The sequence below is a fragment of the Puma concolor genome, chromosome D1, assembly GCF_028749965.1.
Source record: "Puma concolor isolate L17-30 chromosome D1, mPumCon1.1.hap2, whole genome shotgun sequence".
Taxonomy (NCBI): Eukaryota; Metazoa; Chordata; class Mammalia; order Carnivora; family Felidae; genus Puma; species Puma concolor.
In genome coordinates this window covers 42,267,150-42,283,758 of record NC_141676.1, presented here as the reverse complement: position 1 = coordinate 42,283,758, position 16,609 = coordinate 42,267,150, and the positions used below count along the sequence as shown (strand labels likewise).

General features: G+C 52.7%; 1 protein-coding gene across 5 annotated transcripts in view; it reads right to left on the bottom strand.

The window, feature by feature from the left end:
• Positions 1–976: 976 nt before the first annotated feature.
• USH1C (USH1 protein network component harmonin) overlaps positions 977–16,609 on the bottom strand; it is a 46,987-nt gene continuing 31,354 nt past the window's right edge. For 4 of the 5 annotated variants that reach the window (XM_086677855.1, XM_086677851.1, XM_086677852.1 and 1 more), the window contains 8 exons: positions 13,090–13,209; positions 11,955–12,005; positions 9,184–9,225; positions 8,580–8,633; positions 8,153–8,252; positions 4,963–5,069; positions 3,627–3,682; positions 977–1,426 (listed from right to left, as the gene is read on the bottom strand). In XM_086677855.1, the coding sequence (XP_086533981.1) occupies positions 1,414–1,426; positions 3,627–3,682; positions 4,963–5,069; positions 8,153–8,252; positions 8,580–8,633; positions 9,184–9,225; positions 11,955–12,005; positions 13,090–13,209 (543 nt within the window). In that variant the 3' untranslated portion in view covers positions 977–1,413. The remainder of the gene's footprint in view (positions 1,427–3,626; positions 3,683–4,962; positions 5,070–8,152; positions 8,253–8,579; positions 8,634–9,183; positions 9,226–11,954; positions 12,006–13,089; positions 13,210–16,609) is intronic. The other variant, XM_086677854.1, reaches the window with a different exon arrangement.

Below are 16,609 nucleotides of genomic sequence, written 5' to 3'. Positions count from 1 at the left end.
GTCATGTTGGGTGGGTCACGACCCACTCCCTGCCCAACCTCAGCTGATTGGAACTAGGATTGGTCCCTGGCCCCAGGGTCACCCACTCAGGTAAGTCGGCCCAATAAGATTCTGCCTGGGGAATCTGGAATGGGGAAATGGAGATTAGGGTGGGGGAGGGGGGACCGATGTGGCTTGGTGGAGCTACAGCTAAAAGGTGGAAGGTGACGATGGCCAAGCTCAAGCTGAGCTCTGAGGACATAGGGGAAGTGGCGGCAGAGACAGGAGGCCTCAATGGAGAAAGCTGCTGCTCCGAAACACCTTGAATCAGAACCACCTTCCATTTCCAATTCTCAGGAGACCTGGGCACACCATGTCTCCTGGTCGTGGAGTACCCTGGTGACCCCTCTCTTCCCTGGAGCTAGTCTGAGAGCATCCCTGGGCCCTGTAACCAGGGGGGCCTCGACTTACCCCCTGCCAACCCCGTGGACTTATACCCTCCTGCCTCAAGCTCTTGCCCCCTTCCATGATTTTCCACTGGATGGAATTTCATGGACAGAATAGGCCCCCTGCCCCTGCCTCCCCCGCTAGCATCCTGTCTTAGTGACTTCAGGAGAAGCAGCTGTGGTCATGCTGTCCCTGAGTGAACCTGGGGCATCCCATACTTAAAGGTAATCCTCTGGGACTCCTGCTTACAACTATGCTTTCTGGAACTGAGCAAAGTCCCTATCTCGTGGCTTCATTTCCCGCCATCTTTCTCTGAGGAGACATAAAGCCCAGCCCAGCCCATCTCCTGCTGCCCCAGCCCCCCTTGCTCAAAGCCAGCTAGTGGCCATTTGATCATGTCCTTCATGTCAGACCCAGATTCCAGAGCTGGGTCCTGTGTCCTACTCTTGAATAAGGGCCAAGACCTTACGTTTTGTTTGTTTTTGTACTTTTTTTTTTCAACTTGAGAGTTTTGAATCTGCTGCCCCAATCCACACTCACTTCTGGAAGCTGGAAAATAAAACAGTTTATTTTGTTAATGAGTTCAGAGGAAGATTTGTGGCAGCAATTAGCAGAAGTAAGAGGAGAGGGAGGGGAAAGAAACCCAGGAGTCAGGGCCTGTTCAAATTCAAGTGGGTAGTCTCCCAGGGCTGGGAGAAACCAAATTCACAGGGCTGGAAGCAAGAAATGAGAGTCTGGATCCCAGGGGCCCTCTTCAGAACAGCTTCTTCCTCCCTCCATGGTGGGCATCAGAGTGGCCTGCAGGGTTCCTTACGGAGCCCTACTTTAGGGCCAGTGGGAGTCTGAAATCCCTGGGTGCTGGCTGCAGGTTTCCAGGGTGCCTGCAGGCTGGCATCTCTCAAGGCTGGTTCCAGGCTTTGTGTTCAGGAGGGTGAGTCCAGAGCTCGCTGGCTTCAAGGGGTGAATTTGGTTTTCTCCTTCTGGACTTCAGAAGAAGGTCCTGTGGGGAAGAAGAGGCAGACCAGGCAGATGCAGGCCTTGTGGGTGCACACGCAGCCCAGGGCAGGGCCTGACAACAGGCAGCACACGGCAGGCCCCACACAGCTCCACAGACGCTATAGCCACAGCACACGAGGCCAGGGAGAGGTCAGAAGGGATATGTGGGATGAGACAGGAGGGGACCAGAAGGCAGTGTGGGGTCCCTTACAAAGAGCACATGACAAGTGGCAGAAAACATAGGGCCACTGAGGCCATCCCAGAAGGCAGGGCAGAGCGGGCCCACTGTCTTGGGAGCGTGAGGTCCTCATGTTTTGAGAAACTTGTAACAGAAAAGTCAACAAGTCCAGGCCTCAGTCTGCCCCATATGCTGCCAGCTGCGGGCCTTAGGCCACCCCAAACACCAGTTTCATGGCCACCTGCCAGCTCTGTCCATGAGCACAGCTCTGCCACAGAGTGGGAAGCCCATTCCCAAACTGGGCTCCACAGTGTTCCACAGAGGACACTGTCAAGGGAGCTGGAGCCAAGGGAGAGAGAAGGCACAGGGGACAGTTTGGTCCAAGCAGGGCTCAGGCCATGACAAGTCACAACAGGACATGAACAGCTCAGATAGGCCAACCCTGGTTCTTTGGACCAGCCTTAATTGCCTCCTAATTGCCCTGGCTCTGCCCAAGCATGGGGCCTGGTAGAGCAGGGGCTCCCAGAGGGTGGTGTTCCCAGGGAAGGGAGGCACATTTCGCTGAGGACACCTCTGGGGGGATATCCAGGCTGCACTTCCTCTGGGCTCACCCAGCCCGTCAGGCACTGTCTGTGCCCAGTAGAGAATGGTGCTCACTGCCCCACCCTGCTTGCATGGGTGCTGCATAGCACCCGTGGCTGTTCTCAAGGGCTCTGGTGAGTGGGATACCCAGGTCCTGAGTGTGCTACAAACTGGGCTCTGCTTGGCTCCCCCTGAGTGGGAGGGTCTTTGAGGTGGACAAAATTCCAGGGTGGCCCCCAGCAGGCCTGGATGGCACTTCAGGGATGGAGCCTTGTCCAAAGAACCTGCCAGCACCGGCAGCAGATGGCCACTGCATGCAGCATGGACAGACAGGGCCCTGTAGCCCGCCTGCCTATTCACCGTGGGGGGCTGCCAGGCTCCAGCTGCAGGAGGAACCTGTGTCTATGCACGGGAGCACGGTCTTCAAGGAACTTTCGGACCGGCTGGGGGCTTTCGGCTGCAGAGGAGGGAAGAGAAGAGCTACATACGCAGAGCAGAGCAGGAAACACAAAACGTGGCTTGGTTATTTTCAGGCAGAGCTCCAGCAGACCTCTCTCTTCACTTAGCAACCGTCTTGGGTCCTGCCTAGGCCCTGGGTCCAGAATTAATTGTTACAGGACCTTGATTTCTCCAAGACGTACCCAGAACTCAGCCGGTGCAGGGCGGAGGAAGCAAGCAGGCACAACCAAGACAGGCAAGCAGTGAGGTGAGGAATAAGTGTGTGTGTGGGGGGGGTGCAGGGGTGGGGGGAGGAAGGTGACGAGGATGGACGCCAGACACCAAAGAGGCAGAGAGACAGACAGACAGCGAGGGGAAATGGATACACAGTAAAAGAGAGGAGAGCACAGATTCAGGTCAGGAACAGAGGAAGCAAGAAAAGGACAGGGTAAGAGAGAAGGGACATATACATCGAGAGACAGACATACAGAGAATCATAGAGCAAGATGGAGACTGGCCTAAGGCTCCCTGAAGATCCTGCAGGATGGGGCCAAAGCCTGTGGTCCTGTGGTCCTCAGCATGAGGAAATGCAGTTACGTATCCAGGAAGAACTACCAGATAGTAAAAGACACAGAAATGTGGAAACTAGCTGATGATGGTGCAGGGGATGAAGTGCTGAGTGGGGAATCAGAAATGCTGAGGCTGTCCCAGCTTCATCATTCACTTGGCCTGAGATCTTGACCAGCTCTGGGCCTCAGTTTTCCATATGTCAAGAAGAATTTGGACAAGACAGTCGTGGCGGCAGCACTGACAATGCTTGGGGACAGTGACTTCGTTCTAGGCTTTCTCTAACCTGGGAGTTTTTAGGATCAATTACTCCTAGAAGCTGTGTGCTTGGACCAATCCTTCAGGCTAGAGGAAGGCTGGGGGCAGACTAGGAGAAGATAGCCAAGATTCTGGAGGAGGAGAAAGAGAAAGCAGAGGGCGAGGGGCCACATACACTTACAGCTCGTCATCATATTCCTTGGGGGGACAGACGGCAACAACAAGGTCGATCCAGTCCTGTGGGGAGAAGACCTGTGACTCTGGGGCATGCTCAGGGATTGATGGCATGTCTTCCCTTGACACTCCATTCCCATTCCTGGTGGCTCAAGATCAGCTGGATGGGGCCTTCTTCCCATGGGGAAGCTTCCAATCTCTGGGACTTCACAATCATAGAGCGCAAGGTTTATGAGCCCTTGAATGACACTAAGTTCCCAAATGCTGATCTGTGGTCCAGAGCCAGGCAGCAATGTGAGAATCTACCTGGGGGATTTCTTAAAACTCTAGATTCATAGACATGCCCCTGGAAATCTGGGGAAGGTCCTGAGAAATAGTATTTTTAACAGTCTCCCTAGATCAATCTGATGCACATCCAATCAGGGAACTTTAGGCCTAGCTTTCTGACTCTAACACTTGAATCCCCTCAATGGCATCACTGCCATCCTTGGCTTAGCCATCATTGTCCACCCTCGGCTTGGGTGTATCCAATAAAAAGTAAGTGAAGTATCACTGGGCCCCTCTACCATGCAATATAGCTCCTACCAGTGAACTGAAAGTTCTCCCCAGGACCTCCCCCCATCCAATCCAGTTCTGCCCTTAAGAAACACAGAGGACACTTCTGCTCCCTCTACCCTAATGTAGCCCTTCAGATAATCAAAGACAGTCATCATGTTACCCGTGAATCTTCTCTTCTCCATATCCCTTCATGTGGGTCCCAGGCCCATCTGGTCAGCTTCCTCGGCACTGAACTTAATACCTCAGGCTCGGCTGCCTGCATACAGTTGCACAGGTTGTGCATTGCACAACGTGAGAGGGCACCATCCACACTGTAGTCTGTAGGAGGACACCCCCTCGGATTGTGCAGTGCACAGCCAGGGAAACCTTATGTGGTGGCCTTGACCCAGGTGGCTGTCTAACGAGCACAGAACAGACTACCACCAGACCCTCCTCCATTTTGGGCCCTCTACTTCTTTTAATGCTTTCTAGTAGCCCCAAGCACCTGTGATTCCTGATCAGTGCGCACTTAGAGAAGGCCGTGCCACACCTGGTCTTCTGGAGTCTGTATTTGTGCCACCTGCTTTTTGGACTCAAGGCCAAGAACTGACATTTATTTTCCTGAATCCCATCTTGTCATATTGAGACCGTTGGCTGGATGTGTTATATGGGTGTCACCCAAGAATTTCTGGGACCCTGGATACCCACCCTGGGATGGGGCATCCTGACTATAAGGCCTGGATGCAGAGGTCAGGGTTTGAGGCAGGCAGGCAGGGGAGGCAGACATGAAGGGGGTTTGCTCTTACCCCCTGACTCCAGGCCTTCTGCAGGGTGGCCTCTGCCTCAGCCAGGGTGTAGTCCGTCACAATCTTGCCATTGATCGCCATGACCTCATCCCCTTTCACAATGCCACCTGCAGGAAAATGAGGCTTATTGGTCAACTGGACTGTACATGACATGTACCTGTCCCAGGGCTTGGCAAAGGTGAGGGGCAGGGGGTCACTGTAGGGCCCTCACTGAAGGAACCTCACCCCTCAATTCTGAGATGGGCTCAGAAGGCATGGGGGGAACAATCCACTAGGTTACTCAAAGGGCACTTCCTACCCACCCTGTCCCCACTCCCTCACCCCAGCTCAGTAGAATCAGGACACCAGTGATGAACCATTGCCACCCCAGCCTTTGCCCAGGCCTCTACTATTGCAGAGGGAGGCAGACCTGTGTTACCCATGAAGTCATCTGAAACATGAACTAGTTCTGTGAGCTGTCCCTGTCTGTGCTTCAGCCCTCTCGGTCTGCATCGGGCCCCTGAGAGGGCTGAGCTCCTTCCTGCCCCAGAACCTTCACATGCTGTTCCACCTGGACACTTGCCCCTTCTCTCCCTTCTCTTCTAGTGCTGAGATAAAATGTCTCCTTCTCAGAGAAGACTGCTCTGACCTGCACACAATCTCGAGCAGGTCTTTCCTATTGTTCTCTCATAGCACCCCAGTCTTTTCCTGCAGAGCATTTTTACAATTTATAATCATATATCTATCTGTTGATTGATGGTCCCTCCCACCAGACTGTCTGCTCCATGAGGGCAGGGACCGTCTCTTTCGTTGGCTACAGTACCCCTAGCACTTACCATAATACCTAGCATACAAATAAGAATTCACTATATTTCTTGAATAAATGAATGATGTTAAAGGTGTTCCAGGATAAGATGACCTATGGTCTAATAAGTTGGGGAAAAGCTGAGTTATAAGCTAAGCGGAGTTACTCACTGCAGGACTTGTCAGAGCCTTGCACATGCTACTATGTATTGTGGCTCTCCAAGAAGTGGGTAGATTGTGCATGGTTTCTCATACATCTTCAACTTCAGAACCTTAAAAAAAATTTTTTAAGGGATTTCTCTCAGTTCTGGTGTCCACGGAACATTCTCTGGATTATGTTGAAATAGATCACCCAGAAGCCTTGCGGGCCTGAAGCCACAGGAATGCGGTGTGTGTTACTGAACACTGTGGTGTGGCAGTGGCTTAAAACACACAGGCTCCTGGAGAAACTTCCAGCAGCTGCTGGTAAGTCCAAAGCAGTGTGGGACCAGACTGCAGTTTCCTCTGGCCAGTGGGTCTGGGGACAGGTGACTTTTTCCTTTTGTACAAACCCAAGATGGAGCCTCAGGAGGAATAAGGCAGTGGTTGGGCTGGAGCTTTGTAAGGAAGGGAGGGACCCGGGAAAGTCATCCATTTTTTTCTGGTCCTTTTTCCCTGCCAGACACAGTAGACAGGTGTCTTTCCTAGGCCAGGCAGCAACTCTTCATTCACCTGGTACTGAGATGTGTCAAATGGTCTAGGAGGGCAGCAGTGGGCCACGGCAGCTGCCTAGCTGAGCAGGCCCCACTCCACAGCTGAAATGAAGGCTCAGAGTATGGCTGTGAGAGGCCTGAGGTCATCAGGGGGCCATAGGTGGGAACCGGATTCCCCTTTGTAACCAACAGAAGCCTGGCTGCCAGCAGCCTGGTGACTGTCCTATCACTGTCACCTGCCCATGTCGTCACCCACCCTTCATTCCACCATCTGCAGCCTAGCACATCCCAGGAGGGATCTGACCATGGGATTCCTGCTCTGGCCTGGAAAGGTGAGGGGCCCGAGGCTTCTCCTTCAAGGCCACCGATTCCTTCAAAAAAGAGTACTGAAAAGGCTCTTGGACTTGGAAGAAGGAATCACTGGGGCGCCTAGGTGGCTCAGTCGGTTAAAAAAACATCCGACTTCAGCTCAGGTCATGATCTCACAATTCGTGAGTTCGAGCCCTGTGTAGGGCTCTGTGCTGACAGCTCGGAGCCTAGAGCCTGCTTCGGATTCTGTGTCTTTCTCTCTCTCTGCCCCTCCCCTGCTCATGCTGGGTCTCTCAAAAATAAATAAATGTTAAAAAAAATTAGAAAAAAAAAAAAAAAGAAATCACTAATGATGAGTTTCAGACCCTGACAGGTGAGTGGCTTTAAGGCAAGAAAAAGCAAAATGACAAAACTGCTTGGGTTCAAGTCCTGCCTCCACCACTTGCCAGCCATGGGTCCTTGAACAAGCATTTCACCTTTCTGTGCCTCGGTTCCCTAAGCCGTAAGATGAAAGTAATGACAGTACCTACTTTCGGTGTTGTCATAAGGATTAATGAGTTAATACACGTGAACACTTTAGATGGCATAGGTGCAGGTACTTAGAATGGCATCTGGTGCATGGGGAGTTCTTGACAGATGTTGGCCCTTGTTTTTTTTTTTTTTAATTTTTTAAATGTTTTTATTTATTTTTGAAGGAGAGAGAGACCGAGCGTGAGCAGGGGAGGAGCAGAGAGAGAGGGAGACATAGAATTTGAAGCAGGCTCCAGGCTCCGAGCTGTCAGCACAGAGCCCGATGCGGGGCTCGAACTCACAAACTGTGAGATCATGACCTGAGCCGAAGTCGGACGCTTAGCCGACTGAGCCACCCAGGCGCCCCTGTTGGCCCTTATTTTTAAAAGAACAGGGAAGGTTTTGATAGTTTCTTTCTCGCTTTTACATGTGCTGTCCCCTCTTCCTGGAAAGTTATTTCCCATCATCATAAGGCTAACACTGACTTATCTTTTAAGGCTCAGCTCAGGTATCATGCTTGTAGGGAGCCTTCCCTTGGTGGGTTAGGGGCCCCTCAGGATCCCACAACTTCCCTCCACGCCCCCACTCCTCTGTCAGCTCTTAGCATGCTGCACTGTTATTGCCAGAATGAGACAATTCTGAGCATGTTTTCACCACTAGATGGGGAGCCCCTGGAGGGCAGCGTGGAGTCTGGTTCATTGTATACCCATAGCCCTGGCACTATCAAATGCCCACGGGCAACATGTGGGACTCAGTGGATAGATGGACCCATTCAGATGGCGGGGAATTCTTGAGCAACTGTCAGCCCCCCCAAGTTGGCAGCTGTGTGCTTTCCTGAGGGGACCTGTATACCACCACACCATCCCCAAACTGGGGCATAGCTGGTCCCCACTCACCATGCCGCTCAGCAGCTCCCCCCTCATACACAGCTGAGACGACCACCTTTCCGACTGGGGAGTCCACACCGCCTTCCAGGGCCAGATCTAAGGATCCCTCCTGGTTAGAGAAAAACAGGTCTCAGGGATCCACGCAGACAGCAGCCTGTGGGCACCTGTGGGCCTCTTGACAGGGCTACAGAGAGGGCAAGAGAAGCCACGGGGCCAATGACAGTGCCATCAGGGAGAAAAGGGGGTAGGGACACTAAGTGGGACCTGGGTGTGTGGTCCCACCATTGGAGGGGACATTCCCAGTGGAGAAAGAAGAAGAAACGGGATCTGAGGAGTCGCCCAGGAGTCTCTTCAAGAGTAGAAGCAGGGGACCGAGATGGGAAGGGGCTGGGGCAGAGAAGGGTGGTGGCCACCTGACTTTCACGTGCCCACGTACCTTCTTAATGCGCAGGAGGCGGACATCCTTCCCTATGATCTGTTCTGGGGTGAACTAGAGGGAACAGACAGTTGGAAGCTGTGAGTTTGCCTGGAGGGTAACGGTGGGGCCCCACAAAGTACATGGACAAGGGGACCCTTCCCAGCCCCACACCCATCGGTCTTCAACTGGGGGGGGGGGGTCCCAGGCCTCATGGCGGCCACATGGATACACACACACACACACACACACACACACACACACACACACACACACAGAGGTGGCCACGCAGATCCCATATCCACTCTTTGTGAGAATTCCGTGAGGGCTGGGTGAGGATGTGCCACCCAGCAAACCACGCAGCACCTGGTCATAGGGCTCAGCATGTGAAACTGTGGCCCCAACCAGCCCTGGGGGTCACACCAGCCCTGTGGGTCACACCAGAGTGCTGTTTTGAAAGGAGCCTTCACCCCCAAAGACCAGTTGGGGATCCTTGGGGCTCCTCACTTGCCCCACTTTATCCCCAGGACCCCCAAGGCTCAGAATGTACCATCACTGAACACACCGTAATCCCCCACTCCCACTCCTGGGATTACTCCCCAAGGGAGGAGAGTTATCTTCTCACCATGGAGTAGGGGTCAAAATCTTCCTCATATTTCCGGAAATCCTGGAAGCAAAGGGAGGGTGTCAGGGCCACAGAGCAGAGTTCCCTGAGGGTCGCTGTGGGAAACAAGCTTAAGGCAGAGGGAAAGACGGGAATGGGTCAGAGGCAGGGGAGAGCGTGGGGGGCCAGATGTGGCCTGGATGCAGATGCAGGGAGGAGGCGGGAAACCCCAACAGCCAGAGCGCCTCTGCCTGGGGAGAAGCAGGAAGCTATGACAGCGTTTGAAGGAGCCCAGCCCTGGACCCTGCACCCTGCACCATTCCAGTGGGGTGGGCGTCTGGAGCTGGCAGCGGCACCCACTGATGTTCAGGTGGTCTGAGCAGCCAGTGTCAGCCTTGCCAAAGGTATCATCTGCCCACAGCTTCAAGGCATTCAGGTCCTATCCGAGTTCCTCCGGGTGCCCGTGAGAGACCAGGTTCAGGTTCTGGGGATGAAGCCCAGCTTGTCTCCACCGAGTGCTCTGACCCCAAAGAAAGACAACACTGCTCAAGAGGCTGCTCTCCCTGGGGAATCTGGCCACAAGATGATTGGGGGGGAGGGGAGAAAGGGATGTCAGGCTCCAGGAAGAACAGGGGTGTCTGCGCTTGCCCCATGCCCAGCACTGTTCTTTACGTAATGCTTATCTAGAATGTAAGAGTTCTCCCCAGAATCTTAGCCAGGGGAGGATGAAGGAGACATAGCTCAGGAGCTCTGGCTTGGGGAGGGCTGTGGGAACAACGTCCCCAAGGGTAGAAACAAGCTGGTAAGAAGGAAGATGGGGGACAAAATCAGCACACACTGCCTTCCTAGGAATCACACGCAGAGAGTGGGAGCCCAGGGTCCACAGACTGAGGGTCCAGATACGCTGAGTCCTAGAGCAGCAAAGCCACAGTTCATCCCCACGGGCAGGTGGGAGCAGAAGAGAGGCCCAGTGGCAGGGCCCACACAGGCCCTGCTAGACTACATGGAGCCACCCCCAGCACACAGTTCCTAGGCCACACCAAGTGTCCCCCCCCCCAGGCCTGTGGCCAGCATCATGGAGAGGCCGCTGCCCTCTCTACGCCCAGCATGCAGCAAACAAGTTCTGGGCACAAGACGAGGAACAAGCATCAGCAGACAGGGAGGCCCAAACTCCCTGAGCATCAATCTGCCCTCCCTCCTCATGAGTCTTCATTGCTCAGGCTCAGCCCCCAAGAGCCTGGGAGTCTGGAGTCTGGCCCAGCTCGGAGGCCACTCCCAGGTCAGTCTGTGGGTGTCAGCAAACAGAGGAAGGGATGCGGCAAATCCAGGGGTGGGAGAGGTCACTAGGCAGGATATGGAGTCAGTGCTCTTTCACTGAGGACCCAGACCACTTCTAGCTATTTCTTCTGGAAAACTGGGCAGTGCTGGCTATGGGCTTCCCCTTCTCCCTCCCTGTGAGAATCTGCTCTCAGGATGGCCAGATGGCAAGCATTTGTGTCTTGAGTTCAGATCATAGACTTATAAGCCACTACAGCTGGTCAGCCCTTGAAGAGGGAGGGCAACCCTTCATCCAAGAGATGGAGAAATTGAGGCCCAGAAAGCTGACATTTATGCCCCAGGTCATCCAGCCAGGGGGTGGTGGAGCAAGGGTTTGACGTCCAGTCTAGGTCCTTGGGCTTCTCACCATCCAGCCTCTCTCTGAGAGCTGTCTGTACCCTAAACAACAAGGCCTTTAAATATCTGTCTCATAATCACAGTGCTTCGAGAGGTAGGACGGTGTAGGAGGTAGGAGCCTGACTGTGGAGCCTGACCTCCTGGATGCAACTCCAGGGTCTGACAGTAGCTGTGCCATCATGGGCATGTTTCCTAACCTCTCTGTTTCAATTTCTCATCTACAAAATGGAGGTGATCATTGCACTTACCTCCTAGGGTTGCTATAAAGATTAAATGAGTTCAGATACATAACGTATTTAGAAACTGTGCTTGACACCTTGTTAGCTGTCGCCTGTCACTCCCCAGGCCTGGGCTGGGAGCAGCCTCCTTTGCAGACTCCCAGGTCTCACTGTGAAGCTGACACCTCCCTCTTGTATTGCTCTGCCTGTAGTCAAATCAGCCTGCGGTCTTGTGGCGGGTTATCGGTGAGGTTGGCTGCAAGGTCTTTCTCTGTCTTGGGATCTCTTTCACTGGTGGTGACACAGCCAATCCATTGGCTGGCTCTGTGAATATGAGCTTCCAGGAGGGGGGAAGATAAGTGGTTGCCTGTCTGATACCACTGCTCGGCTGGGGAAAAACGTCCATATCCTTGTGCACAGGAACACTCCAGGCAGGTGGAGGATCTGGGCTACCACATCCTTCCTGACTGATCCAGTGCCACGTACAGCTGTGATCTGCCTTGAGGGGACAAGACAGGGGAGGGACAGGGAGACACCTCAGGCCCCCCTTTCTTCTCTCCTAGGGCTGCAGCGAGGGCCCATCTTGGCCTCGGTGACCCTCTGAGGGTTCCCTCTGCCTGCTCCTCTTTGAACAAACAGTAGCAAAAGAGCAGAGCCCTCAAGGTCCTGCTGCTCTTAGCTTGGGGATGGGGTCTAATAAAGCCAGGGTCCCCTCCTGATTGAGACCGTTCCCAACTCCTGGCTGCAGGCAACAGGAACATAGCTCTGGCCTGAGGTTCTGGCAGATGGTAGTTGGGGCTGCTTCAGAGCCAACTGGCACTCCCAGCAGCGAGAGAAGTCAGAGTGGGAGGGATGGGGGTGGCGGGGAGGACTACAGACACACGACAGGTATCGCTTTACTTGTCTGAACGCGGTCTGATAAACCACCATCCTCTTCAACATCTCCTGTGGCTGCCAGAAAAAAAAAAAAAAATAGAAAGTTCCACACTGGACGTTACCAATAGGTCTCGTCTGCCCTCTGGTGCCAAACCCTGGGTCTGCCAGCCTGGGGCTGCCCTGCCAATCTCCCTCCCCAAATAGACACAGCCTGATTTATGTCAGGGGCCTGCCCGATGCCCCCAGACGCAGCAGCTGCCCAGTTCAAGTCAAGCAGACGCCACTGGTTGTCACCAGCCAGAGAATGCGACATGGATGCATCAGCAGGTTATCGCAGGGGCATGAACTTTGATCTTTGGGAAGCTGACAGGACAGCAAAAGCTCAAAATAAGTATCTGAGCTGTCCTGCCCTGACATTCGGATAGGGTTTCCTTGAAAGGGGAAGAAAAATTCTGGCATGACTTTCTTCTCACTGTGGGTGGGAGTCCAGTCTGTGCCTGGTACCCCTGGGACATGAGGGTTACACATGGGTCAGCCGCAGGTGACTGGGAGTGGGCAGACTCTATTGCCCCCACCCCTCAGGACCACGCCTCACACTCCCAGTCCAGTGAGGAGTGAGCGACGAGTTGGAGAAACTGAGGGGATCCACTTTGGCCAGTTTTCCACCTGAGGGCCTTCTGCACCATGCCACGCCAGGCTTTAGGGGCAGAGGCCTGGGCCGGTGGAATCACTGTCGGTTTGGCAAGATGGCAACGTAGGTAAGAGCTTGAGCTGTGGAGTCTAAAAGACTCTGGAGTAAGTAGTAAGATCTTGCTCTGCCTTGGGCAACCGACTTAACCCCTCTATGCCTCAGTATCCTGACACACTGAATCCTGACACGCAGTAAATTCACAATAAGTCTGAGCTGTTGTCATTATCACTTCTAGATGGAGCTCCAGGCCGTCTGGTCAAGTGAGGAAGAGGAATTTCACTGGTCCTGTCAACCCTGGCTTATACCCGTGTGGATTCACCTCTTGGCCAAGGAGAAGTCAGGAGCTGGCACTTAATGTGCGTTTGTATCCCACCTAACTCTCCCTCCAGAGGCAGCAGAACCCAGAGGAGACAGCTCTTGTCTCTGTCTCAGGAGATGCCCTGGAGAGGATCCAAGGAAGGGGCTTACCAGGACCTCGGATTTCACAGCTGGCCTGTAGATGAAGTTGGGCTCCTGGTGGACCATGACAGGTTTGGAGATGGTGGACACACCAGGGCCTCGTGGAGGCTGTGGGCTTGGGCAAAATGTCTACAAGGGTTAGTTTAAAAGACACCCATGTGAAGTTGTGGTGGGGGTGGCCCAGGTCAACCAGGGCACGTCAACACACACGCAAATTCACATCATGCACATGCCGAGCCCGCCTGGTTCATTCACCCTGTTGGAGGTGCTGAGGGTGTGATCTTCAGCAGAAAGACAAGTTCATTGGCCACAGCGCATTCTGAGGCCACAGAAACTACTGGGTGGCTCTAAGAAATCAGAGACTTGAGCCAGAGCCTCGTTACAGGGGCGCCAGCAGCCACCGTCACTCAGAGGATACACTTTCAACGTTCTCTCTCAGTGGTCACGGATGCCATCCAGCCTCCTCTCTCCCTAAAGGCTATTTCTTCCGGCCACGATTCCATCCCCTGGACTACACACAAAGCATCTGCTGTCCCTGGTGGGTGGTTACAGAGGCTCAAAGACTGACGGTGAGGACCAGTAAGAGTAGCATCCAGGAGAGCCGATGCAACCTGTCTGCTTTGCTCTAACACACTCCATCACCTTGGACAAGACAAATCGATTCAGGTCACAGCTCTGCCCGTACTCTTCATGGGTCCCCGCTGACTACTGAGCTTCACCTGCAAGGTCCTTCATGAGTCTCTTCACCTTCCTTTGCAACTTCATCCTTCACCCCTCACCCTCCCGGCTCTGCCTCACTTTAGCCTCCAAAACGCCAGGCTTTCTGGCCCTGATTTATGTATATGCTCTTTCCTCTCTCTGCTTTACCTGCCCAGGTGTTATCTTGGGTGTCACTGCCTTCATAAGGCACCCCTTGAGCTTTTCCTCTCCACCCCAGCTCATTACAGTACCTGTGTTCCCCCATCTCCCCCCAGGTAGCGTGGTAGTTTCCTGCTTACTTATATGTCCTCCTCACCAGATGGTCTCAGGCAGGGACTGGGCTGCCCATTTTGTGGTGGTTCTCCAGCGCCTGGCATAGTGTCTGGCATTTAGTAGGTGCTCACTGAACATGCTGAATGAATAAATGAAGGATTTAGTAGTATGCTGGGCACACAGAACAGTGCCTGGGCAGCAGGCATGGCCCTGAAAACCTTCCTCTGGCGTGTGTGATGTGGCAGGCACGTGTGCCACGCTGACACAAGTGGTTGTTTCCACCACCTGGTGCCTGCTGGAGGCTGAGCTGACGGTGCAGATGCAGACATGGGATCACCCACGCCTCCTGCGGCAGCACAGGTGACGACTCTCTCGGAGCATGCCATGAGGCAGGGGCAGCGGTACAAGGGCCAAAGTGCTGGCATGGGCAGGATGAAGCTCACCAAAACAGCAGCCCCCTGGCCTTCAAGTCAGGAATAGCCCTGGCTTTGATGTCATTTAAGACACAAGGGTCCAGGTTTCAGAGGCTCCTCGTGTCGAGGAATTTTTAACCTTCCCTGTGCTCTGATGGGGAACTAACAGTGGGAACTTCGTGATTCTTGGAGGAATCCGAGAAAGCTGGATCCTGTTTTGAATCTTGACTCCGACTCAAAAGTTTGCAGAGTTTACCTCCAATCTCGTGTTTCCAGCTACACCCAAATTTTCTTGTATCCTGATCTGTCACTGATCATAGTTAATGTCTACTGAGCACCTACCACGTGCCTGCCATTCTCCTAAGTATTAACTTCGAATGAGTTCATGTATTAATCCATTTGATCCTCATAACAGGTAGGTGCCATTAGCATTCCCATTTTAGGGACGAGGACACCCAGGCTCAGACAGATGAAGTAATGCATGACCAGAGTCACCAGCTAGTGGCAGAGTCAGGATTCAAACCCAGGGTGGTTCCTCCTTACCATCTTTACGTTCCCTGTACCCTCCATGTATTGCCATCCTTCAAAGCTCAGCTCATTAAGCCCTTTACTCTGCAAAGGTGCCTTCAACCTTCTGTTAGAATGCATCCTTCCCAGAGCACAAGTCCTGCGTTGAGATCTGGTGTCTCAAACCTGATCTGGAAGTGTGCTTTCTGTTGGAAAACTTCACCTTCCCTGATAGTTTCATCATCATTCCTGCTTTGTTCTCTAAGTAGAGGGGCAGCTGGGCATGACATGTCTATTGGGTAAATACAGGACCTTTTCATTGGTGTTCCTTAGCTTTCTCTAAATTCGTACTCAAGGCCAGCTCAAAAACCAAAAATAAAAACCCTGTGAACACATGGAAAATGGTAACTGGTCCTGCCTCTTTTTATCTGTTTTGCTCATAAGCCATATTGGTCTGATTGATGGGAATATCTAACACCTGTGTCTGGCCCAAATAAAGGTAGCTGCTGACAAAAACAAAAACAAAAACAAAAACAAAACAAAACTAAAACCTGTGCCATTTTATAGCTGGCCAGACAGTGGCTCATCCTTCAGATGGCAAAGTCTTAGAGCACAAGTATGCCAATTTCCTCTGTGTCTCCTTCAGCACTGCTCCCCTCTGCCCCTCACATAGAGACACAAAGCTTGTGCTCAATCCATGCTTGTAGAATCGAATTTGTTGAGGAAAAGCTGCTGCCCATCTTGATAGGGGGCACTCACAAGAAGGATATGGCCCTCTGTGCCAGGCTAACTCAGCCCCCAGTGAACCTGCTCCTGGCTGGGCTCTGGGACAAGACCTCCCTGGAACAGATAGACTTCTCTCTGTCAGAACTGCAGGGCTCAGGACCCATCAGAGGTCCAGAGGGAGTCCCTCTGAGAGTCCCCTGCCAGAAGCTGCAGCCTTTTTGGCATCTGGCACTTTCTTCATTCCCACCTTCCTCCAAGCTTTCCCACATGCTCTGAAAAGCTTATTCTGTTTTTCATGCCGGGACTCAAATCCACGCAGGGCAGGTTAATAAAAACCACTGATCAGGTACTACTGACTGTCCTCTCTCTAAGCTCCTACCCTTAGCTGATATGAGCTGCTTTAGCTCTGATTCAAGCCTGGCCCCATGGCCACTGGAGCAGAGGAATATTTTGTTTGTCTCTCCATGGGATCAAACCTCCATATCTTCCTTGGGGATTACCTCTTCCAAAATAGTCTTTGGATTAAGAACAATTAATAAGAAATATGTCTTTTTGACAAAGCTCACTGTTCAGCCTCCTGACATCCAAGAAAAAAAAAAAATCCCTAGTCTGTATATAGTAAATCTGGAGATTTCTAGGAACTCTCTGTCTTCATTTTTTTTTTTTTTTCTGGAGCTGGAAGTTGGCCAGAAATTTCTGGGTATTATACTTCAAGCCAATGTAGTTGGCTAACTCCATAGAAAATGGCATTGTAATGTCCTAACACTGCACTGGACAGTGTTATCGTTTCATTTACAAGATCTTAATACTGCTCTACTACTTATCTTCCCCTCGTTTCCCCCTGTTAACCTGGGGATTCATTTCCCATATTCAAGATTTTCTGAGCTTATATCAAAAAGTGACCGGCCGTG